Genomic DNA, 27,846 nt, shown 5'->3' with positions numbered 1-27,846 from the left:
GAGGTACACACAGACACTCAGAGAGGTACAGACACAGACACTCAGAGAGGTACAGACACAGACACTCAGAGAGGTACAGACACTCAGAGAGGTACAGACACAGACACTCAGAGAGGTACACACACAGACACTCAGAGAGGTACAGACACAGACACTCAGAGAGGTACAGACACAGACACTCAGAGAGGTACAGACACAGACACTCAGAGAGGTACAGACACAGACACTCAGAGGTACACACAGACACTCAGAGGTACAGACACTCAGAGAGGTACAGACACTCAGAGAGGTACAGACACTCAGAGAGGTACAGACACAGACACTAAGAGAGGTACAGACACAGACACTCAGGGAGGTACAGACACTCAGAGGTACAGACACTCAGAGGTACAGACACAGACACTCAGAGAGGTACAGACACTCAGAGGTACAGACACTCAGAGAGGTACACACAGACACTCAGAGAGGTACACACAGACACTCAGAGGTACAGACACAGACACTCAGAGAGCTACAGACACTCAGAGAGGTACAGACACAGACACTCAGAGAGGTACAGACACAGACACTCAGAGAGGTACAGACACAGACACTCAGAGAGGTACAGACACAGACACTCAGAGAGGTACAGACACAGACACTCAGAGGTACACACAGACACTCAGAGGTACAGACACTCAGAGAGGTACAGACACTCAGAGAGGTACAGACACTCAGAGAGGTACAGACACAGACACTAAGAGAGGTACAGACACAGACACTCAGAGAGGTACAGACACTCAGAGGTACAGACACAGACACTCAGAGAGGTACAGACACTCAGAGGTACAGACACTCAGAGAGGTACACACAGACACTCAGAGAGGTACACACAGACACTCAGAGGTACAGACACAGCCACTCAGAGAGCTACAGACACTCAGAGAGGTACAGACACAGACACTCAGAGAGGTACACACAGACACTCAGAGAGGTACAGACACTCAGAGAGGTACAGACACAGACACTCAGAGAGGTACAGACACTCAGAGAGGTACAGACACAGACACTCAGAGAGGTACACACAGACACTCAGAGAGGTACAGACAGACACTCAGAGAGGTACAGACACAGACACTCAGAGAGGTACAGACACTCAGAGAGGTACAGACACAGACACTCAGAGAGGTACACACACAGACACTCAGAGAGGTACAGACACAGACACTCAGAGAGGTACAGACACAGACACTCAGAGAGGTACAGACACAGACACTCAGAGAGGTACAGACACAGACACTCAGAGGTACACACAGACACTCAGAGGTACAGACACTCAGAGAGGTACAGACACTCAGAGAGGTACAGACACTCAGAGAGGTACAGACACAGACACTAAGAGAGGTACAGACACAGACACTCAGAGAGGTACAGACACTCAGAGGTACAGACACTCAGAGGTACAGACACAGACACTCAGAGAGGTACAGACACTCAGAGGTACAGACACTCAGAGAGGTACACACAGACACTCAGAGAGGTACACACAGACACTCAGAGGTACAGACACAGACACTCAGAGAGCTACAGACACTCAGAGAGGTACAGACACAGACACTCAGAGAGGTACACACAGACACTCAGAGAGGTACAGACACTCAGAGAGGTACAGACACAGACACTCAGAGAGGTACAGACACTCAGAGAGGTACAGACACAGACACTCAGAGAGGTACACACAGACACTCAGAGAGGTACAGACACAGACACTCAGAGAGGTACAGACACAGACACTCAGAGAGGTACAGACACTCAGAGAGGTACAGACACAGACACTCAGAGAGGTACACACACAGACACTCAGAGAGGTACACACAGACACTCAGAGAGGTACAGACACAGACACTCAGAGAGGTACAGACACAGACACTCAGAGGTACAGACACAGACACTAAGAGAGGTACAGACACTCAGAGAGGTACAGACACTCAGAGGTACAGACACAGACACTAAGAGAGGTACAGACACTCAGAGAGGTACAGACACAGACACTAAGAGAGGTACAAACAGACACTCAGAGAGGTACAGACACAGACACTCAGAGAGGTACAGACACAGACACTCAGAGAGGTACAGACACAGACACTCAGAGAGGTACAGACACAGACACTCAGAGAGGTACAGACACAGACACTCAGAGAGGTACAGACACAGACACTCAGAGGTACACACAGACACTCAGAGGTACAGACACTCAGAGAGGTACAGACACTCAGAGAGGTACAGACACTCAGAGAGGTACAGACACAGACACTAAGAGAGGTACAGACACAGACACTCAGAGAGGTACAGACACTCAGAGGTACAGACACAGACACTCAGAGAGGTACAGACACTCAGAGGTACAGACACTCAGAGAGGTACACACAGACACTCAGAGAGGTACACACAGACACTCAGAGGTACAGACACAGACACTCAGAGAGCTACAGACACTCAGAGAGGTACAGACACAGACACTCAGAGAGGTACACACAGACACTCAGAGAGGTACAGACACTCAGAGAGGTACAGACACAGACACTCAGAGAGGTACAGACACTCAGAGAGGTACAGACACAGACACTCAGAGAGGTACACACAGACACTCAGAGAGGTACAGACACAGACACTCAGAGAGGTACAGACACAGACACTCAGAGAGGTACAGACACTCAGAGAGGTACAGACACAGACACTCAGAGAGGTACACACACAGACACTCAGAGAGGTACAGACACAGACACTCAGAGAGGTACAGACACAGACACTCAGAGAGGTACAGACACAGACACTCAGAGAGGTACAGACACAGACACTCAGAGGTACACACAGACACTCAGAGGTACAGACACTCAGAGAGGTACAGACACTCAGAGAGGTACAGACACTCAGAGAGGTACAGACACAGACACTAAGAGAGGTACAGACACAGACACTCAGAGAGGTACAGACACTCAGAGGTACAGACACTCAGAGGTACAGACACAGACACTCAGAGAGGTACAGACACTCAGAGGTACAGACACTCAGAGAGGTACACACAGACACTCAGAGAGGTACACACAGACACTCAGAGGTACAGACACAGACACTCAGAGAGCTACAGACACTCAGAGAGGTACAGACACAGACACTCAGAGAGGTACAGACACAGACACTCAGAGAGGTACAGACACAGACACTCAGAGAGGTACAGACACAGACACTCAGAGAGGTACAGACACAGACACTCAGAGGTACACACAGACACTCAGAGGTACAGACACTCAGAGAGGTACAGACACTCAGAGAGGTACAGACACTCAGAGAGGTACAGACACAGACACTAAGAGAGGTACAGACACAGACACTCAGAGAGGTACAGACACTCAGAGGTACAGACACAGACACTCAGAGAGGTACAGACACTCAGAGGTACAGACACTCAGAGAGGTACACACAGACACTCAGAGAGGTACACACAGACACTCAGAGGTACAGACACAGCCACTCAGAGAGCTACAGACACTCAGAGAGGTACAGACACAGACACTCAGAGAGGTACACACAGACACTCAGAGAGGTACAGACACTCAGAGAGGTACAGACACAGACACTCAGAGAGGTACAGACACTCAGAGAGGTACAGACACAGACACTCAGAGAGGTACACACAGACACTCAGAGAGGTACAGACACAGACACTCAGAGAGGTACAGACACAGACACTCAGAGAGGTACAGACACTCAGAGAGGTACAGACACAGACACTCAGAGAGGTACACACACAGACACTCAGAGAGGTACAGACACAGACACTCAGAGAGGTACAGACACAGACACTCAGAGAGGTACAGACACAGACACTCAGAGAGGTACAGACACAGACACTCAGAGGTACACACAGACACTCAGAGGTACAGACACTCAGAGAGGTACAGACACTCAGAGAGGTACAGACACTCAGAGAGGTACAGACACAGACACTAAGAGAGGTACAGACACAGACACTCAGAGAGGTACAGACACTCAGAGGTACAGACACTCAGAGGTACAGACACAGACACTCAGAGAGGTACAGACACTCAGAGGTACAGACACTCAGAGAGGTACACACAGACACTCAGAGAGGTACACACAGACACTCAGAGGTACAGACACAGACACTCAGAGAGCTACAGACACTCAGAGAGGTACAGACACAGACACTCAGAGAGGTACACACAGACACTCAGAGAGGTACAGACACTCAGAGAGGTACAGACACAGACACTCAGAGAGGTACAGACACTCAGAGAGGTACAGACACAGACACTCAGAGAGGTACACACAGACACTCAGAGAGGTACAGACACAGACACTCAGAGAGGTACAGACACAGACACTCAGAGAGGTACAGACACTCAGAGAGGTACAGACACAGACACTCAGAGAGGTACACACACAGACACTCAGAGAGGTACACACAGACACTCAGAGAGGTACAGACACAGACACTCAGAGAGGTACAGACACAGACACTCAGAGGTACAGACACAGACACTAAGAGAGGTACAGACACTCAGAGAGGTACAGACACTCAGAGGTACAGACACAGACACTAAGAGAGGTACAGACACTCAGAGAGGTACAGACACAGACACTAAGAGAGGTACAAACAGACACTCAGAGAGGTACAGACACAGACACTCAGAGAGGTACAGACACAGACACTCAGAGAGGTACAGACACAGACACTCAGAGAGGTACAGACACAGACACTCAGAGAGGTACAGACACAGACACTCAGAGAGGTACAGACACAGACACTCAGAGGTACACACAGACACTCAGAGGTACAGACACTCAGAGAGGTACAGACACTCAGAGAGGTACAGACACTCAGAGAGGTACAGACACAGACACTAAGAGAGGTACAGACACAGACACTCAGAGAGGTACAGACACTCAGAGGTACAGACACAGACACTCAGAGAGGTACAGACACTCAGAGGTACAGACACTCAGAGAGGTACACACAGACACTCAGAGAGGTACACACAGACACTCAGAGGTACAGACACAGACACTCAGAGAGCTACAGACACTCAGAGAGGTACAGACACAGACACTCAGAGAGGTACACACAGACACTCAGAGAGGTACAGACACTCAGAGAGGTACAGACACAGACACTCAGAGAGGTACACACAGACACTCAGAGAGGTACAGACACAGACACTCAGAGAGGTACAGACACAGACACTCAGAGAGGTACAGACACTCAGAGAGGTACAGACACAGACACTCAGAGAGGTACACACACAGACACTCAGAGAGGTACACACAGACACTCAGAGAGGTACAGACACAGACACTCAGAGAGGTACAGACACAGACACTCAGAGGTACAGACACAGACACTAAGAGAGGTACAGACACTCAGAGAGGTACAGACACTCAGAGGTACAGACACAGACACTAAGAGAGGTACAGACACTCAGAGAGGTACAGACACAGACACTAAGAGAGGTACAAACAGACACTCAGAGAGGTACAGACACAGACACTCAGAGAGGTACAGACACAGACACTCAGAGAGGTACAGACACAGACACTCAGAGAGGTACAGACACAGACACTCAGAGAGGTACAGACAGACACTCAGAGAGGTACAGACACAGACACTCAGAGAGGTACAAACAGACACTCAGAGGTACAGACACAGACACTCAGAGGTACAGACAGACACTCAGAGGTACAGACACAGACACTCAGAGAGGTACAGACAGACACTCAGAGAGGTACAGACAGACACTCAGAGAGGTACAGACACAGACACTCAGAGAGGTACACACAGACACTCAGAGAGGTACACACAGACACTCAGAGAGGTACAGACACAGACACTCAGAGAGGTACAGACACAGACACTCAGAGAGGTACACACAGACACTCAGAGAGGTACAGACACTCAGAGAGGTACAGACACTCAGAGAGGTACAGACACTCAGAGAGGTACAGACACTCAGAGGTACACACAGACACTCAGAGAGGTACAGACACAGACACTCAGAGAGGTACAGACACAGACACTCAGAGAGGTACAGACAGACACTCAGAGAGGTACACACAGACACTCAGAGAGGTACAGACAGACACTCAGAGGTACAAACAGACACTCAGAGGTACAAACAGACACTCAGAGAGGTACAGACAGACACTCAGAGGTACAAACAGACACTCAGAGAGGTACAGACAGACACTCAGAGGTACAAACAGACACTCAGAGAGGTACAGACAGACACTCAGAGAGGTACAGACAGACACTCAGAGGTACAAACAGACACTCAGAGAGGTACAGACAGACACTCAGAGAGGTACAGACAGACACTCAGAGGTACAAACAGACACTCAGAGGTACAAACAGACACTCAGAGAGGTACAGACAGACACTCAGAGGTACAAACAGACACTCAGAGAGGTACAGACAGACACTCAGAGGTACAAACAGACACTCAGAGAGGTACAGACAGACACTCAGAGAGGTACAGACAGACACTCAGAGAGGTACAGACAGACACTCAGAGGTACAAACAGACACTCAGAGGTACAAACAGACACTCAGAGAGGTACACACAGACACTCAGAGAGGTACAGACACAGACACTCAGAGAGGTACACACAGACACTCAGAGAGGTACACACAGACACTCAGAGAGGTACAAACAGACACTCAGAGAGGTACAGACAGACACTCAGAGGTACAAACAGACACTCAGAGAGGTACAAACAGACACTCAGAGGTACACACAGACACTCAGAGGTACACACAGACACTCAGAGGTACACACAGACACTCAGAGGTACAAACAGACACTCAGAGGTACAAACAGACACTCAGAGGTACAAACAGACACTCAGAGGTACAAACAGACACTCAGAGGTACAAACAGACACTCAGAGAGGTACAGACAGACACTCAGAGGTACAAACAGACACTCAGAGGGTACAGACAGACACTCAGAGAGGTACAGACAGACACTCAGAGAGGTACAGACACAGACACTCAGAGAGGTACACACAGACACTCAGAGAGGTACAGACACAGACACTCAGAGAGGTACAGACACAGACACTCAGAGGTACAGACACAGACACTAAGAGAGGTACAGACACTCAGAGAGGTACAGACACTCAGAGGTACAGACACAGACACTAAGAGAGGTACAGACAGACACTCAGAGAGGTACACACAGACACTCAGAGGTACAGACAGACACTCAGAGAGGTACACACAGACACTCAGAGGTACAAACAGACACTCAGAGGTACAAACAGACACTCAGAGGTACAGACACAGACACTCAGAGAGGTACAGACACAGACACTCAGAGAGGTACAGACAGACACTCAGAGAGGTACAGACACAGACACTCAGAGAGGTACAGACACAGACACTCAGAGAGGTACAGACACAGACACTCAGAGAGGTACAGACACAGACACTCAGAGAGGTACAGACAGACACTCAGAGAGGTACAAACAGACACTCAGAGAGGTACAAACAGACACTCAGAGGTACAGACACAGACACTCAGAGAGGTACAAACAGACACTCAGAGGTACAGACACAGACACTCAGAGAGGTACAAACAGACACTCAGAGGTACAGACACAGACACTCAGAGAGGTACACACAGACACTCAGAGGTACAAACAGACACTCAGAGGTACAGACACAGACACTCAGAGGTACAGACACAGACACTCAGAGAGGTACACACAGACACTCAGAGGTACAAACAGACACTCAGAGGTACAGACACAGACACTCAGAGGTACAGACACAGACACTCAGAGAGGTACACACAGACACTCAGAGAGGTAGAGGCTCTGACCTGTGCTCAGGGCTGACTCTGTGTTCAGAGACTGCGTCCAAATCCAGGACAGACAGACTGGAGAGAGAGAGAGAGATAGAGAGAGCGAGAGAGAGATTCACTGACAGTCCAGCAGGGATGCTAACATCCGTTACTTTATTAGCATTTCTACCTTTTAGATTAATCAAATAATATTGATTTTTATTGATGATTTGACACAACATGATTTGAATCTTTTTGTTTTAATTAATAAAGGGTTAAATTAGATTAGTCTGATGACCCACTAGAGCCCCATGGTATAATTTCACATACAACAGTGTCACACAAAAATAACGGAAATAGCATATATCTACAAAGTGACAATGTGTCACGGACATCGGACGGTGCAACGCATTGTCAGCTTGTAGATCTGCAATTTCTGCAACGTTTACATTAGGGATGTGCCGATAAGACATTTTGGCCGATATCGATATCCGATATAATTAATTGCTGTTACGGCCGATAACCGATGTGATCTCATTCTGTATTGAAAAATTATAATAATTTTGTCCATTCTGAAAAATACATGTAACAGGGCATCTGCACATTTAATATTGTGAGCTTGTATATCTGTTCAAGCTGTTACTTTGAGCTTGTTTATCTGTAAAGACAGAGTGATTGTTCTATCTGTAAAGACTAAGATTAAGATTAATCAGAACGATTAATTAATCGGCATCAAGGCCCGCCTAAACACATTTTGTTCGACTAAATCAACTGTAGATTTAGTCGACTAAAATCTCATGACATTTAGTCGACAAAAACTAGACTAAAATGTGACTAAAATTAAATGAAGACAATGACTAAAACTAAAATCTAAATGTGCCGACAGACAGACAGACAGACAGACAGACAGACAGACAGATCATTGGAAAGGAAACACACATGCAGTAAATAGGACAGAAAGGATGAGCTGAATCAGGTTTTTGTCCTGTTCAGAAGTTCAGACTGGAATCAAGATTGTTTTATCAAGTCTCGTCAAAGCAGCTCATTGGCCTTTAGCCCATTTTGGGCGGGAACCCCTGTTGGTGTTTCAAAGCATTTATATGTTATACTTTAGCTATTGAAAAATAGCAGATCTACAAGTTCATAGCACGGCACCGAGTGCCGCGCTATGAACTTGTAGGTCTGCTATTTTTAAAAAATCGTGAAAATGTGCCTCAAATCTTTGAATATATATTATTACAGAGTGAACATTTTAACTCAAATCTTTGCTTCTGGGGGGAGGTCCCTGGAACAACCTATTTTCAGATGGGGGGGGGGCGGAGGCATGTTACATATAATTTTTGGGGTTATTGACATGAAATATTGAGAACCACTGATATAGAAACATAAGGTTTTTCAGAAAACTGTCAGGATTTTGAAGACATTTTTTAAATGTTCGACGTCAGGCCAAAATGGGTTAGACTCCTCAATGCCAGTCTGATAGGTCAACAGATAGGTCACCATGCCTTGGATTAATGGAGCCAGCCAATGGCTGAAGCCGATTTATACAACAGGTCGTTTCGCGGAAGCAATCCGATTGGTTTAAACAGCTTTCTAGCCATGCTCAAACCCACGATAATGGCACGGCTAATGAAAACAAATAATTCAGCTGTGTTGTTCTCCCAGAGAGCAGCAGACTGGGTGGCTAAGCTAGCTAGTTTCTGTTCTCCCAGAGAGCAGCAGACTGGGTGGCTAAGCTAGCTAGTTTCTGTTCTCCCAGAGAGCAGCAGACTGGGTGGCTAGGCTAGCTAGTTTCTGTTCTCCCAGAGTGCAGCAGACTGGGTGGCTAAGCTAGCTAGTTTCTGTTCTCCCAGAGAGCAGCAGACTGGGTGGCTAGGCTAGCTAGTTTCTGTTCTCCCAGAGCGCAGCAGACTGGGTGGCTAGGCTAGCTAGTTTCTGTTCTCCCAGAGAGCAGCAGACTGGGTGGCTAGGCTAGCTAGTTTCTGTTCTCCCAGAGCGCAGCAGACTGGGTGGCTAGGCTAGCTAGTTTCTGTTCTCCCAGAGAGCAGCAGACTGGGTGGCTAGGCTAGCTAGTTTCTGTTCTCCCAGAGCGCAGCAGACTGGGTGGCTAGGCTAGCTAGTTTCTGTTCTCCCAGAGAGCAGCAGACTGGGTGGCTAAGCTAGCTAGTTTCTGTTCTCCCAGAGTGCAGCAGACTGGGTGGCTAGGCTAGCTAGTTTCTGTTCTCCCAGAGCGCAGCAGACTGGGTGGCTAAGCTAGCTAGTTTCTGTTCTCCCAGAGCGCAGCAGACTGGGTGGCTAGGCTAGCTAGTTTCTGTTCTCCCAGAGAGCAGCAGACTGGGTGGCTAGGCTAGCTAGTTTCTGTTCTCCCAGAGTGCAGCAGACTGGGTGGCTAAGCTAGCTAGTTTCTGTTCTCCCAGAGAGCAGCAGACTGGGTGGCTAGGCTAGCTAGTTTCTGTTCTCCCAGAGCGCAGCAGACTGGGTGGCTAGGCTAGCTAGTTTCTGTTCTCCCAGAGAGCAGCAGACTGGGTGGCTAAGCTAGCTAGTTTCTGTTCTCCCAGAGCGCAGCAGACTGGGTGGCTAAGCTAGCTAGTTTCTGTTCTCCCAGAGCGCAGCAGACTGGGTGGCTAAGCTAGCTAGTTTCTGTTCTCCCAGAGCGCAGCAGACTGGGTGGCTAGGCTAGCTAGTTTCTGTTCTCCCAGAGCGCAGCAGACTGGGTGGCTAAGCTAGCTAGTTTCTGTTCTCCCAGAGCGCAGCAGACTGGGTGGCTAAGCTAGCTAGTTTCTGTTCTCCCAGAGCGCAGCAGACTGGGTGGCTAAGCTAGCTAGTTTCTGTTCTCCCAGAGCGCAGTAGACTGGGTGGCTAAACTAGCTAGTTTCTGTTCTCCCAGAGAGCAGCAGACTGGGTGGCTAGGCTAGCTAGTTTCTGTTCTCCCAGAGCGCAGCAGACTGGGTGGCTAAGCTAGCTAGTTTCTGTTCTCCCAGAGCGCAGCAGACTGGGTGGCTAGGCTAGCTAGTTTCTGTTCTCCCAGAGCGCAGCAGACTGGGTGGCTAGGCTAGCTAGTTTCTGTTCTCCCAGAGCGCAGCAGACTGGGTGGCTAAGCTAGCTAGTTTCTTGGGACATTTGTGGTCGTAGTGACTACATCTGTCATTGAAAAAATATAATTTTTCGGCGATTATCTTAGTTTTAAGTGTATAATTGCAATATTACACTCGAGGGTGTTCTTTATCGTTTATTAATGCACTTCTGCGATACCTTTCGGGACCTCAGGTGTGCATTAATGACGATAAAGAACACCATCTTGTGTAATATTGCTTAATTAAGAGCAGGTGAAATGATGCGATCTGATTGGAGGAAGGGAGTGAATGAGAATTAAGGGGGTGGTTAAATGGGAGTGATCTGATTGGACGATGGGAGTGAACGAGAATTAAGGGGCTGGTTAAATGGGAGTGATCTGATTGGACGATGGGAGTGAACGAGAATTAAGGGGCTGGTTAAATGGGAGTGATCTGATTGGAGGAAGGGAGTGAACGAGCATGCATTGCGGACTCACTCGTTGAGGCTTTCACCTCTCCTTAGACACCCAGAGACACTGTCCTCCCTCACCGAGACAACACTGACACACACACACACACACACACACACACACACACACACACACACACACACACACACACACACACACACACACACACACACACACACACACACACACACACACACACACACACACACACACACACACACACACACACACACACACACACACACACACACACAGGAGAGGACATACACACGAGAGAAAGGAGAAAGGTCAGGACAGTCACCGGAAACAGGAGGAGAATAGGAGTCAGACTTTAGCTATAGATCCCAATACCACTACAGCTGGGATATAGACACAGGAAACAGGATATAATAAGACACAGGAAACAGGATATAGAGTAGACACAGGAAACAGGATATAATAAGACACAGGAAACAGGATATAGAGTAGACACAGGAAACAGGATATAATACACAGGATATAGAGTGTCGCAGTCCCGCCCCCTTTCATGACAACGCCTGGCCCAGGAAATGAATCACAATGCATTTTCCCCATAGACATTTCAAAAGGTATTTATTTAAAGACCTTTTAAGCGTCGTACGAAGCCAACTCGAGTCGTGACAAATCATGACAACACACACAATATTTTGGACCAAACAAATAATTACATAGAAGAGAAACAACAAAAAAGTGTTGTAACCTGCTGTTTTTTTCTACTTTCTAATTCTTTGTTTGGCCCGAGCTATCCCGCCTCTAGCTGCTGCTGATTGGCCAGGCAGTTTTGTGGCCGGGCATCAAGTCTGCCTGAGAGTTCCCAGATGGGAGCAGGAGGGGGGAACCCAGTGTACTCTCTGCTGCCCCATCTGGCGGAGTCAGGTTAGAAAAATTGTGTTTGTTGTCATGATTTGTCACGACAAGAGTTGGCTTTGTCCGCGGCGTAAACGTCTTTAAATAAATACTTTCTGAAATGTCTATGAGGAAAATGAACGGAGAATCATTTCCTGGTCCAGTGGTAGGGGGCGGGACTGCAACGCTCTATAGACACAGGAAACGTAGTCTCGCGTAGCCAGACAACTATTCCACAGTCTCTGAATGTTATATAGAGTCTGGAACTACACCTCCTGAATGCTATATAGAGTCTGGAACTACACCTCCTGAATGCTATATAGAGTCTGGAACTACACCTCCTGAATGTTATATAGAGTCTGGAACTACAGCTCCTGAATGCTATATAGAGTCTGGAACTACACCTCCTGAATGCTATATAGAGTCTGGAACTACACCTCCTGAATGTTATATAGAGTCTGGAACTACACCTCCTGAATGTTATATAGAGTCTGGAACTACAGCTCCTGAATGCTATATAGAGTCTGGAACTACACCTCCTGAATGTTATATAGAGTCTGGAACTACACCTCCTGAATGCTATATAGAGTCTGGAACTACACCTCCTGAATGCTATATAGAGTCTGGAACTACACCTCCTGAATGTTATATAGAGTCTGGAACTACACCTCCTGAATGCTATATAGAGTCTGGAACTACACCTCCTGAATGTTATATAGAGTCTGGAACTACACCTCCTGAATGCTATATAGAGTCTGGAACTACACCTCCTGAATGTTATATAGAGTCTGGAACTACACCTCCTGAATGCTATATAGAGTCTGGAACTACACCTCCTGAATGCTATATAGAGTCTGGAACTACACCTCCTGAATGCTATATAGAGTCTGGAACTACACCTCCTGAATGCTATATAGAGTCTGGAACTACACCTCCTGAATGCTATATAGAGTCTGGAACTACACCTCCTGAATGCTATATAGAGTCTGGAACTACGCCTCCCGAAGTCCGAGTGAGGAAGCTGCCGTTCCCCATCATAAAGATATTTAACAATATCTTTAAGTTTTATTTTTTTATTTCCATTTCTGCTAAAGCAGCAAGCTGCGTATATGCCTAGATGTTTTCTATTCATGCTCCAGACTGTATGACGGAAGCATTTGGAAATTGCGAGAGGCAACAGTCTGGCAACGCAAGACTACAGGAAACAGGATATAGACTACAGGAAACAGGATATAGACTACAGGACACAGGATATAGACTACAGGAAACAGGATATAGACTACAGGAAACAGGATATAGACTACAGGACACAGGCTATAGACTACAGGAAACAGGATATAGGACTACAGGAAACAGGATATAGACTACAGGACACAGGATATAGACTACAGGACACAGGATATAGACTACAGGAAACAGTATATAGACTACAGGAAACAGGATATAGACTACAGGAAACAGGATATAGACTACAGGAAACAGGATATAGACTACAGGACACAGGATATAGACTACAGGACACAGGATATAGACTACAGGAAACAGGATATAGACTACAGGAAACAGGCTATAGACTACAGGAAACAGGATATAGACTACAGGAAACAGGATATAGACTACAGGAAACAGGATATAGACTACAGGAAACAGGATATAGACTACAGGACACAGGATATAGACTACAGGAAACAGGCTATAGACTACAGGAAACAGGATATAGACTACAGGACACAGGATATAGACTACAGGAAACAGGCTATAAACTACAGGAAACAGGATATAGACTACAGGAAACAGGATATAGACTACAGGGCACAGGATATAGACTACAGGAAACAGGATATAGACTACAGGGCACAGGATATAGACTACAGGAAACAGGATATAGACTACAGGAAACAGGATATAGACTACAGGAAACATGATATAGACTACAGAAAACAGGATATAGACTACAGGACACAGGATAAAGACTACAGGAAACAGGATATAGACTACAGGAAACAGGATATAGACTACAGGAAACAGGATAATAGACTACAGGACACAGGATATAGACTACAGGACACAGGATATAGACTACAGGAAACAGGATATAGACTACAGGACACAGGATATAGACTATAGACTACAGGAAACAGGATATAGACTACAGGAAACAGGATATAGACTACAGGAAAAAGGCTATAGACTACAGGAAACAGGATATAGACTACAGGAAACAGGCTATAAACTACAGGAAACAGGATATAGACTACAGGAAACAGGATATAGACTACAGGAAACAGGCTATAGACTACAGGAAACAGGCTATAGACTACAGGAAACAGGATATAGACTACAGGAAACAGGATATAGACTACAGGACACAGGATATAGACTACAGGACACAGGATATAGACTACAGTACACAGGATATAGACTACAGGAAACAGGATATAGACTACAGGACACAGGATATAGACTACAGGAAACAGGATATAGACTACAGGAAACAGGATATAGACTACAGGAAACAGGATATAGACTACAGGAAACAGGATATAGACTACAGGTCACAGGATATAGACTACAGGAAACAGGATATAGACTACAGGAAACAGGATATAGACTACAGGAAACAGGATATAGACTACAGGACACAGGATATAGACTACAGGACACAGGATATAGACTACATGAAACAGGATATAGACTACAGGAAACAGGATATAGACTACAGGACACAGGATATAGACTACAGGAAACAGGATATAGACTACAGGACACAGGATATAGACTACAGGAAACAGGATATAGACTACAGGACACAGGATATAGACTACAGGACACAGGATATATGATACTTGATAAGTTGATGATACTTGATAAGTTGATGACACTTGATAAGTTGATGATACTTGATAAGTTGATGATACTTGATAAGTTGATGATACTTGATAAGTTGATGATACTTGATAAGTTGATGATACTTGATAAGTTGATGATACTTGATAAGTTGATGATACTTGATAAGTTGATGATACTTGATAAGTTGATGATACTTGATAAGTTGATGATACTTGATAAGTTGATGATACTTGATAAGTTGATGATACTTGATAAGTTGAATAAGTTGATGATACTTGATAAGTTGATGATACTTGATAAGTTGATGATACTTGATAAGTTGATAATACTTGATAAGTTGATGATACTTGATAAGTTGATGATACTTGATAAGTTGATGATACTTGATAAGTTGATGATACTTGATAAGTTGATGATACTTGATAAGTTGATAATACTTGATAAGTTGATGATACTTGATAAGTTGATGATACTTGATAAGTTGATAATACTTGATAAGTTGATGATACTTGATAAGTTGATAATACTTGATAAGTTGATAATACTTGATAAGTTGATGATACTTGATAAGTTGATGATACTTGATAAGTTGATAATACTTGATAAGTTGATAATACTTGATAAGTTGATGATACTTGATAAGTTGATGATACTTGATAAGTTGATGATACTTGATAAGTTGATGATACTTGATAAGTTGATAATACTTGATAAGTTGATAATACTTGATAAGTTGATAATACTTGATAAGTTGATAATACTTGATAAGTTGATGATACTTGATAAGTTGATGATACTTGATAAGTTGATAATACTTGATAAGTTGATAATACTTGATAAGTTGATGATACTTGATAAGTTGATGATACTTGATAAGTTGATGATACTTGATAAGTTGATAATACTTGATAAGTTGATGATACTTGATAAGTTGATAATACTTGATAAGTTGATTCTACCAAAGACTGTCATTGTGTTTTAACCCATTTAGGCCTGACTTTCGAAATTTAAAAAAAATGTCTTCTAAATAAAATGACAGTTTTCTGAAATACCTCATGTTTCTGTATCAGTGGTTCTCAAACTATTTCATGTCAAGGACCCCAAAAATGATATGTAATCGGCCGCCGATCCCCATCTGAAAATATGTTCCAGGAACCCCTCAGAAGCAAAGATTTGAGTTAAAAAACATTCGCTCTGAATGAATATATATTCAAAGATTTGTGCCGCATTTTTACAATTTTTCAAAAATAGCAGACCTACAAGCTCGTAGCGCGCCACTCGGTGGCGCGCTATGATCTTGTAGATCTGCTATTTTCCAATAGCTAAAGTATAACATAATGCTTAGTTAAAACACCAAAAGGGGTTCCCGTCCAGAATGGGTTAAGCTCAATGTACACTAACTCCATGACAGAGCAGTGTGTCATGAAAGAACCCTTCCTGTTGGCTGGTGGTACCGTTTGCTGTGTGACAGAGTTTAATACTGGTGTTACTGTGAATACCGTGAGCAATGCATTGTGTTAGGTTGTGTGTTTGTTAACGATACTCACTCTGTCTTACGCAGAGGAGAACTGCAGCATGAAAACACACACGCATGCAAGCACGCACGCACACACACACACACACACGTGCACGAGTACAAAAACACACCATTATTTAATCTCATGAACCCCATTGTGTATTTACATTGTGCATCTCTGTTGCTATATTTAGCTGGTATTTTCACTGCCTCATATTACTGCCATTTCCTTAAAATATCTAACCTGCTTAACTTATTTTGACCTGTGAACAGATCCTACGAATGTCTTCTGAATCCTGACAGTTTTCTGAAAAACCCTATGTTTCTGTGCCAGCCGTTCTCACACATTTTCATGTCAAGGACCTCCCCCCAAGATTATATGTAATTGGCCGCCGACCCCCAATCTGAAAATATGTTGTTCCATTCCAGGGACCCCTTCCCAGAAGCAAAGATTTGAGTTAAAAACTTTGGCTCTGAAAGAATATATAGTCAAGGATTTGCGTCGCATTTTCAAGATTTTTCAAAAATAGCAGACCTGCAAGCTCGTAGCGCGGCACAGAGTGCCGCGCTACGAGCTTGCAGGTCTGCTATTTTTCAATAGCTAAAGTATAACATAATGCTTAGAACACCAACAGGGGTTCCCCGCCCAAAATGGGTTAAAAATGTACCATATATTTCATTGCACTCACGTATCATATATTCTGTACACTCTCAAGACTTGCAAACGGTTAAATTAAGTGAGGATTTTACTGTGTAGAGAGCGTCAAAATAAAAGCAGATTTACAAGCTGTGTTGCAATGAGCTTGTAGATCGTTTTCGCCTTATAGATCTTCTGTAATGGTTCTTAGCAGTTCTCAATGATATGTCCCAACCCCCCCCCCCCCCCCCTGTCTAAAGAGGACGAGAAGCATCCTTGAAAAGTAGCAGACCTACCTTCGACAGGCAGCCTCTGTAGTTTAACAAACTCCCACTGTACCTTCCACAGGCAGCCTCTGTAGTTTAACAACCTCCCACTGTACCTTCCACAGGCAGCCTCTGTAGTTTAACAACCTCCCACTGTACCTTCCACAGGCAGCCTCTGTAGTTTAACAACCTCCCACTGTACCTTCCACAGGCAGCCTCTGTAGTTTAACAACCTCCCACTGTACCTTCCACAGGCAGCCTCTGTAGTTTAACAACCTCCCACTGTACCTTCCACAGGAAGCCTCTGTAGTTTAACAACCTCCCACTGTACCTTCCACAGGCAGCCTCTGTAGTTCAACAACCTCCCACTGTACCTTCCACAGGCAGCCTCTGTAGTTTAACAACCTCCCACTGTACCTTCCACAGGCAGCCTCTGTAGTTTAACAACCTCCCACTGTACCTTCCACAGGCAGCCTCTGTAGTTTAACAACCTCCCACTGTACCTTCCACAGGCAGCCTCTGTAGTTTAACAACCTCCCACTGTACCTTCCACAGGCAGCCTCTGTAGTTTAACAACCTCCCACTGTACCTTCCACAGGCAGCCTCTGTAGTTTAACAACCTCCCACTGTACCTTCCACAGGCAGCCTCTGTAGTTTAACAACCGCCCACTGTACCTTCCACAGGCAGCCTCTGTAGTTTAACAACCTTCCACAGGCAGCCTCTGTAGTTTAACAACCTCCCACTGTACCTTCCACAGGCAGCCTCTGTAGTTTAACAACCTCCCACTGTACCTTCGACAGGCAGCCTCTGTAGTTTAACAACCTCCCACTGTACCTTCCACAGGCAGCCTCTGTAGTTTAACAACCTTCCACTGTACCTTCGACAGGCAGCCTCTGTAGTTTAACAACCTCCCACTGTACCTTCCACAGGCAGCCTCTGTAGTTTAACAACCTCCCACTGTACCTTCCACAGGCAGCCTCTGTAGTTTAACAACCTCCCACTGTACCTTCCACAGGCAGCCTCTGTAGTTTAACAACCTCCCACTGTACCTTCCACAGGCAGCCTCTGTAGTTTAACAACCTCCCACTGTACCTTCCACAGGCAGCCTCTGTAGTTTAACAACCTCCCACTGTACCTTCCACAGGCAGCCTCTGTAGTTTAACAACCTCCCACTGTACCTTCCACAGGCAGCCTCTGTAGTTTAACAACCTCCCACTGTACCTTCCACAGGCAGCCTCTGTAGTTCAACAACCTCCCACTGTACCTTCCACAGGCAGCCTCTGTAGTTTAACAACCTCCCACTGTACCTTCCACAGGCAGCCTCTGTAGTTTAACAACCTCCCACTGTACCTTCCACAGGCAGCCTCTGTAGTTTAACAACCTCCCACTGTACCTTCCACAGGCAGCCTCTGTAGTTTAACAACCTCCCACAGGCAGCCTCTGTAGTTTAACAACCTCCCACTGTACCTTCGACAGGCAGCCTCTGTAGTTTAACAACCTCCCACTGTACCTTCCACAGGCAGCCTCTGTAGTTTAACAACACTGTACCTTCGACAGGCAGCCTCTGTAGTTTAACAACCTCCCACTGTACCTTCCACAGGCAGCCTCTGTAGTTTAACAACCTCCCACTGTACCTTCCACAGGCAGCCTCTGTAGTTTAACAACCTCCCACTGTACCTTCCACAGGCAGCCTCTGTAGTTTAACAACCTCCCACTGTACCTTCCACAGGCAGCCTCTGTAGTTCAACAACCGCCCACTGTACCTTCCACAGGCAGCCTCTGTAGTTTAACAACCTCCCACTGTACCTTCCACAGGAAGCCTCTTTAGACATGTTTTAAAGCACAGCTCAAGACCTACTTCTACACTCTTGTTTTTAGTTTTAAAATCATTGTTGTTATTCATGTCCTCACTGTATTGCCTTATTCACTGCAATTAATTGTAATGTTTTATGCCTTGGCTTTTCCTTTTTTCCCTCCATTGCTCTGTAATGTCATGAAAGGTGCTATAGTATACAAATAAAGTTATTACGATTATTAATTTAGGGATGCACTGAAAGGGAAATTCTTGGCCGAAACCGAATACCGAATATGATTAATATTATATATATATATTTTTCCTACCATTGCCGTCATGGCCGCACCTTAAAGCTACCTGATTTATGGCAAAAGAAATGGTTATGGCAAAACTTAACTTAAATAATAAACACTATTATGGGTCCATAAAACATTTATTCAACTCTTTTGAATGCATTAATTGCATACACTGATATATTTTCTGCCTATTCGGTGCCGAAAACCGAATAGGCATTTTTAGCCATTTTCTGCGGCCGAATATTCGGTGCATCACTAATTATTATTATTATCCCATTCTGGGCGGGAACCCCTTTTGGTGTTTTAACTAAGCATTATGTTCTACTTTAGCTATTGAAAAATAGCTAGATCTACAAGCTCATAGCGCGCCACCGAGTGGCGCGCTATGAGCTTGTAGATCTGCTATTTTTGAAAAATCGTAAAAATGCGGCACAAATCTTTGAATATATATTCTTTCAGAGCGAAGGTTTTTTTTTATTTCGACGTCAGGCCTAAATGGGTTAACCCATTTTTGGCAGGAACCCCTTTTGGCGTTTTAAACATTATGTTGTAATTTAGCTTTTGAAAAATAGCAGATCTACAAACTCATAGCGCGCCACCGAGTGGCGCGCTATGAGTTTGTAGGTCTGCTATTTTTGAAAAATCGTAAAAATGCGGCACAAATCTTTGAATATATATTCTTTCAGAGCGAAGGTTTTTTTTTATTTCGACGTCAGGCCTAAATGGGTTAACCCATTTTTGGCAGGAACCCCTTTTGGCGTTTTAAACATTATGTTGTAATTTAGCTTTTGAAAAATAGCAGATCTACAAACTCATAGCGCGCCACCGAGTGGCGCGCTATGAGTTTGTAGGTCTGCTATTTTTGAAAAATCGTGAAAATATTTATTTCAGAAAACTTTTTTCTGATTTAGAAGATTTTTTCAGGCCTAAATGGGTTAATATTATTGTTCCTACCAGCCGTAGGTCTTCTGTGCTTTGGGCAGCGGGTCGTCAAAGAAGGAGTCTCCCTCCTCGCCGTCCTCCTCCTCCACGTCCAGGTCTAGCGCCCTCCTCAGGACGGACGAGGAACTGCTGGGGGCGTCCGCGTTGCCGGGCCTGGGACCCGCGGCCTCACCTTTGACTCCGGACCCCGGGGAGGTCACACTGGGGTCACCGCGGGACAGCTCCACTCCCTGCAAAAAAAAATGTAAAACAATTTATAAAAAATAGCTCAGATTAAGGAACACAGGAGGAGAGGGGAGGGGAGGGAAAGCCTGGTGAGGCGAGGTTACCCTATTAGTCCATGAGCCAGACCCCCCTAATTTGCGCGTTAATTACACAATGAATGGGTGGGCAAATTCTTGTTTGAATTTTTGACTAGCTGTACATCTCTACTTCACATTTTTGTATGATAACAATCGCAGACTAGCAGCTTAGTGGTAGTTATCATGCATTGAATACATGCACCCCTATATTGCCACATGCAAATTGTGACAACATATATGATCAACTTTTGAACCTTACTTTGTGCAGAGACCAATGAAACCACTTTTCTGCATAATTCAAATATGGGGAATTGATTGGAATGGTTATTTTACTTCCACAAAACTTCCATATATGCTTAAATGGGCTTTTAATGCAGTATTTTGCACACACATCTAAGAAATTTAAAATAAGGCTTGCAAATATCCCCATTTTGGAAGCGTGTGCTAAGAACCAACATGTTCCTAATGGCTATAGAAAACTGCTCACCATTCTAAGCTTTAATACGAGTGGTAACATGTGTTTATACGTTTTGTAACTCTAGAGATATAATCAGAAACCCTATTATAGTGTGATAACACGAGCCAGGGCCATAGCTATAGAATCAAAGGGTCAAAGCTGGTGTGATTTTTTTTTACTTGTTGTGCATCTCTACTTCACAGTTTGGCATGATAACCATTGCAGACACATAGCTTAGTGGTCGTTATCATGCATTGAATATGTGGACACCTATATTACCACACACATTCTTACAAAAATATATGATCAAGATTTGAGCCATTATTGTGTAGAGACCTATAATCACACCTTTCTGCATAATTCAAGTGGGTAATTGATTGGAATAGTCATTTTACTTATTAAATACTTTCATATATGCTTAAATGGCTTTTTAATGCAAAATTCTGCACACAAATGGAATAATTAGAAAATAAGTCTTTCCCAATTTGAAAGTATATGCTGAATGAGGACATCAACACATTACGCCACCAGCTTTTCTGTGCACAACGTGGGGCACTAGAGTCGAGCCAGCTGACACCATGCAAGGACTGTCTTTTCATGCATGCCAACTACCAGGCTGGTATTTGGAGAGGGAGTCTTCAACAACACCTGCAAGTCCCAAGCCTAGTTCAGCATGGCTGGGCCAGAAATGTCGAATGGATGCAGGGATCTCCAGCTCCTGATGTAATGTTGCAGCTGCTGCAGTCGCAAATGCAAGCTCCCAGGATGCACGTGCTTGACATGGCTTGAAATGCACATCAATGTGGATATTACAAACATGCAATAACCAACCCCAAGAAGAGGACCTGATTATCACAGAGGCAGCCTTGACTGACTCGGAAATAAAGGACTGACGTTGGTGTGCGTCACGCATCCAGTTGCGGTAGGCTCGGGTACCTTTGGGCATATTGGCATGTAAAAAAGGTGATCTGTAACTGCCATCTATTAGCCAATATATCATTCTGTTGAGCTGGTCAAGTCATGGTGATGTCAGCGGTATCACCTTTTATGCCCATCTTTGTCAGGCATGCCCATAGGCATGGAGTCTATGCAGCTGTGGCCCGGGCAGAGGCCTTTTGTGGCGGTTCTGGACAACCATGGGTCCGACCAACTCGACACCGGGCACTGCACTCCCTGTGGGGGTGTGGAACGCGTGTGTCAAATTTGAAGTAGGTGGGGCGAACGGTTCTCGTGTTACATGGATTAGACGTACAGCTGTACAGACACAGAGACTTTTATATTTACATTTATAGTTAGATGATACATTGGCTACTACCGGTATATGGACATTGAATATTCCCTCGTTTAAAACCTTTGACTTTGACATGTTAACAAAATGAAATAAGAATGTTGACTCTGTCAATACAATATTCAATCCAATATTTGGATTGAATATTGATTCGGGAAAGTTAGGCAAAATCAGGCATATTTTCCTATATAATGCCTAATTTGCATATTTAAATATACAATTTCAGAAAACTTGTAATACAATAAATCATTATTTGCATGTAATTAATCAACTAGGGAAGTTTCATGGTGATCACTAGTTCTTAATTTTTTTCATCCTATTCACCCATCATGTATATAGGTGAAAATAACAAAATGTGTGATAAATATGAAAAAGCTGCTCCTGTGGAAGTGTTATCATATATTAATTTACTTATATTGACCTTCTAAACAATTTAATATAGGTATGGTTTTGCCCACTCATTTCGTAATGAAAACTTATATCCCTAACCTAACCGTTGACTCCCATTGTAACAATGGAATGCGGAAGTGCTCATTCTATCTCAATGGGATAGTTCCAGCCATAGGAGCAATGTTTGGAACTATAGCCCAATAGGCACCCGCTTTGTCTCAATGGGATAGTTCCAATGTTTGGAACTATAGCCCATAGGCACCCGCTTTGTCTCAATGGGATAGTTCCAATGTTTGGAACTATAGCCCATAGGCACCCGCTTTGTCTCAATGGGATAGTTCCAATGTTTGGAACTATAGCCCATAGGCACCCGCTTTGTCTCAATGGGATAGTTCTAATGTTTGGAACTATAGCCCATAGGCACCCCGCTTTGTCTCAATGGGATAGTTCTAATGTTTGGAACTATAGCCCATAGGCACCCGCTTTGTCTCAATGGGATAGTTCCAATGTTTGGAACTATAGCCCAAAGGGACCCGCTTTGTCTCAATGGGATAGTTCCAATGTTTGGAACTATAGCCCATAGGCACCCCGCTTTGCGGCGAGATCAAAGCGTGTCGCTACTCTTCTTCTCTAAACTCTGCCCTATAACCCTAATCGGATGCGAACCTTATGGTAGGAAATAGGAATAATTTGATGTCGGAACTATGAGCGGACCCCCTAGCAGTTCAACCATGGAACTATGAGCGGACCCCCTAGCAGTTCAACCATGGAACTATGAGTGGACCCCCTAGCAGTTCAACCATGGAACTATGAGCGGACCCCCTACCAGTTCAACCATGGCATGACGACAGCATTTAGTCTGCGTGTTCTTTCAACTCGATCGTAACCAAATGAACCCTTTGGTCGTTGTTTTTTTTTAGCTCGTTGTACACTCTAGGTCTAGGAACTACAAACAGTCCATTTAAAGGACCACTTCATCACTTTTCAACCTATCTTCACATAATAGGTCCTCACTAATAATCATGATAAAATGGCACAATTTTTTTCTACTCAGTCTGTGTCTCATAGGAGGGCTGTGGGCAGTTTAGAAACCGTCCTCCAGTGACATCATCATTAGGCAGATTTTTCTTTTTCTTTTTTTTTTTACAAAAATGTTTAGATTTTCATTATCGTGAGAATGATGGCTTCCGCAATGCAACTTTTCAGGACTAGAAAGCCTGCAGTTTCTATTAGCTTGTATTCCCCATCGATGATGTCACTGGAGGACGGTTTCTGAACTGCCCACAGCCCTCCTATGAGACACAGACCGAGTAGAACAAATTGCGCCATTTTTTCATGATTATTAGTGAGGACCTATATGAAGATAGGTTGAAAAGTGGTGAAGTGATCCTTTAACACTGAGGATTTTACTGTGTGCCATCGTTAGTTAAAATGAGTCCATTTGGACTCGTTTATACCCAAATCAATTAAACTCACAGGTTTGTTTGCATTTAACGGCCATTCACAGCAAACACAATAATCATATGTGACTAAATTTGACTGAGGGACTGCCATTGGATTTTTTTTTAATTTTCGTTTTTTTCACGTCATATGAAAGCAGGGAATCATAGCTTCATATTGACATATTGGTTGTTCAGTTTGACCCACAAGTTTTGGAGATGTGGCTTATAGAGTAATGTCTTGCAGAGAAACAGCGAGTTAGCTAAAGCATAACATAATGCTAACACCAAAAGGGGTTCCCGCCCAGAATGGGTTAAAAACTAATCCCTACATACACTGTAAACACTAGTCCTATAGACGGGACTGCGACGCTCTATAGTATAGAGCGTCGCAGCCCCGCCCCCTAACAGGGCCCAGGAAATGATCCCCCGTTCATTTTCCTCATAGACATTTCAAAAAGTATTTATTTAAAGACCTTTTAAGCGTCGTACAAAACCAACTCGAGTTGTGACAAATCATGACAACAAACACCATTTTTCGGATGGTTACAACAAATAATAAGAAAGAAGAAGAAAACGGCAGGTTACAACACTTTTTTTTGTTGTTTTTCTTCTTTGTAATTAACTGGGCCTGGCATCGTCATGAAAGGGGGCGGGACTGGGCCTGGCGTGGTCATGAAAGGGGGCGGGACTGGGCCTGGTGTGGTCATGAAAGGGGGCGGGACTGCGACGCTCTATATAGTTCCAACATGGCTGCTGCGCCCTAAACACAGAGCAACCACTGGTTTCAGCCACTTCCTACTGCAAGGTTGTCGTTTTTATTGTTATTTTAATTATTATTGTTTTACCTCAGCAGAACACTGCTCCTGTACTCTCTGTTGAGGACCTCTAGACCTGGGAATCTACACACCACACACATGTACTACTGTTACTAGTAGCCTTGGATGAGTGGACTAGTCTCACACATGTACTACTGTTACTAGTAGCCTTGGATGAGTGGACTAGTCTCACACCACACACATGTACTACTGTTACTAGTAGCCTTGGATGAGTGGACTAGTCTCACACCACACACATTTACTACTGTTACTAGTAGCCTTGGATGAGTGGACTAGTCTCACACCACACACATTTACTACTGTTACTAGTAGCCTTGGATGAGTGGACTAGTCTCACACATTTACTACTGTTACTAGTAGCCTTGGATGAGTGGACTAGTCTCACACATTTACTACTGTTACTAGTAGCCTTGGATGAGTGGACTAGTCTCACACATTTACTACTGTTACTAGTAGCCTTGGATGAGTGGACTAGTCTCACACATGTACTACTGTTACTAGTAGCCTTGGATGAGTGGACTAGTCTCACACCACACACATGTACTACTGTTACTAGTAGCCTTGGATGAGTGGACTAGTCTCACACCACACACATGTACTACTGTTACTAGTAGCCTTGGATGAGTGGACTAGTCTCACACATGTACTACTGTTACTAGTAGCCTTGGATGAGTGGACTAGTCTCACACCACACACATGTACTACTGTTACTAGTAGCCTTGGATGAGTGGACTAGTCTCACACCACACACACATGTATTGGACCAAGACTGACAGAGATTGTATTTAACCCATTCTGGGCGGGAACCCCTTTTGTTGTTTTAAAGCATTATCTTATACTTTAGCTATTGAAAAATAGCAGATCTACAAGATCACAGCGCGACAGAAATTGTCAAAATGTAGTGCAAATCTTTGAATATATATTCTTTCAGAGCTTTTAACTCTGAAATAATATGGGGGGGAGGGGGGGGGGTGGGTCGGCAGCCAATAACATATATTTTTGGGGTCCTTCACATGAAAATGTTTGAGAACGACTGACATGGAAACATGAGGTTTTTCAGGATTATTACAAGGCATTTGTAGAATTGTCCTCGGGTCCAAATGGGTTAACTCAACCCCCACCAGCAGGGGGCGCCGATAGTTCAGCAACCGCCACCGTTCACCACCATTCTATTTGGCTATAGAAGAAGACGGCCTCCTCCTCTACCGACAACAACAATGGCGGAGGTGGTCGCGTCGATCGGACTATTCACTCGCTAAGAGTCTTTAGAAGCGTTCATATTTTAGACGTGCGGTCACGGGGAAGAGATATTGAACACAGTCGCTGTATTTATCCAGCGTGATTTGAAATGGAAAACTCTTCAAAAAGGCCTAGAAAGGCCTCATCCACCACCTTGCTGTTTATTCAATGCATTGAGGCTGAAGGGGAAGCAATGGAACACGGAGCTGCCGCTCCAGGGGAGCTCTGAATAGCGGTAAGCTAAACGTTATAGTTGTATCATTAAATAGAGCCGCTAATTAACACGTTAAAGGCGTCGTTGGCAGAGCGGGATCTCATTAAAAAGGCGATAATGTCAGAATCCATGAAACAAATCTCTGTCAAGCCTTGATCGAATGCTAATGTGTTATCAGAGTATACACACACACACACACACACACACACACACACACACACACACACACACACACACACACACACACACGGAGACGACCGCAGACAAAACAAACGCACCTTACTGGTCATCTTCTCCTCAAACCTGTTGGATGGACGGCTCAGCTCGCAGACGTCCCCCATGACCTGAACAATGACACCGCACACTGTTAACCCATTTTGACCTGAGATCAGATTCTATAAATGTCTTCTACATCCTGACAGTTTTCTGAAAAAGCTATGTTTCTATGTCAGTCGTTCTTCGATTTTTCAAAAATAGCAGACCTACAAGCTCATAGCGCGCCACTCGGTGGCACGCTATGAGCTTGTAGATCTGCTATTTTCAATAGACACATTTAGACACATTTTGAACTTGTGAAATGGGACATTCTGCAATATGAGTACTTTTACTTTTAGTACTTTAAGTACATTTTGATGCCGATACTTTTGTACTTTTACTCAAGTACATTTCCAATTCCGTACTTTTACTTGTAACGGAGTAGTTCTAAATTGCATTATTGGTACTTTTACTCAAGTAAAAATGGTAAACGGTGCATTTATATAGCGCCTTTATCCAAGGCGCTTTACATAGATTGTGCATTACATTCACCCATTCACACACCTTTACATAGATTGTGCATTACATTCACCCATTCACACACCTTTACATAGATTGTGCATTACATTCACCCATTCACACACCTTTACATAGATTGTGCATTACATTCACCCATTCACACACCTTTACATAGATTGTGCATTACATTCACCCATTCACACACCTTTACATAGATTGTGCATTACATTCACCCATTCACACACACATTCACACACCTTTACATAGATTGTGCATTACATTCACCCATTCACACACACATTCACACACCTTTACATAGATTGTGCATTACATTCACCCATTCACACACACATTCACACACCTTTACATATTG

At 44.4% G+C, this 27,846-nt stretch overlaps 1 protein-coding gene across 4 annotated transcripts in view; it reads right to left on the bottom strand.

Annotated features, from left to right (window-relative positions):
- Positions 1 to 27,846, bottom strand: part of cep43 (centrosomal protein 43) — a 93,680-nt gene that overhangs the window by 18,167 nt on the left and 47,667 nt on the right. The window contains exons 12-14 of one of the 4 annotated variants that reach the window (XM_079526932.1): positions 25,256 to 25,309; positions 20,544 to 20,761; positions 16,626 to 16,646 (exon numbers count right to left, since the gene is read on the bottom strand). In XM_079526932.1, the coding sequence (XP_079383058.1) occupies positions 16,626 to 16,646; positions 20,544 to 20,761; positions 25,256 to 25,309 (293 nt within the window). Of the gene's footprint in view, positions 1 to 7,880; positions 7,938 to 16,625; positions 16,647 to 20,543; positions 20,762 to 25,255; positions 25,310 to 27,846 lie in introns of all 4 variants that reach the window. The other 3 variants (XM_079526931.1, XM_079526933.1, XM_079526934.1) reach the window with 3 other exon arrangements.

The sequence above is a fragment of the Electrona antarctica genome (genome assembly GCF_951216825.1).
Source record: "Electrona antarctica genome assembly, chromosome: 17".
Taxonomy (NCBI): Eukaryota; Metazoa; Chordata; class Actinopteri; order Myctophiformes; family Myctophidae; genus Electrona; species Electrona antarctica.
The sequence above is the reverse complement of the archived record's forward strand: the minus strand, read 5'-3'. Positions and strand labels throughout refer to the sequence as shown.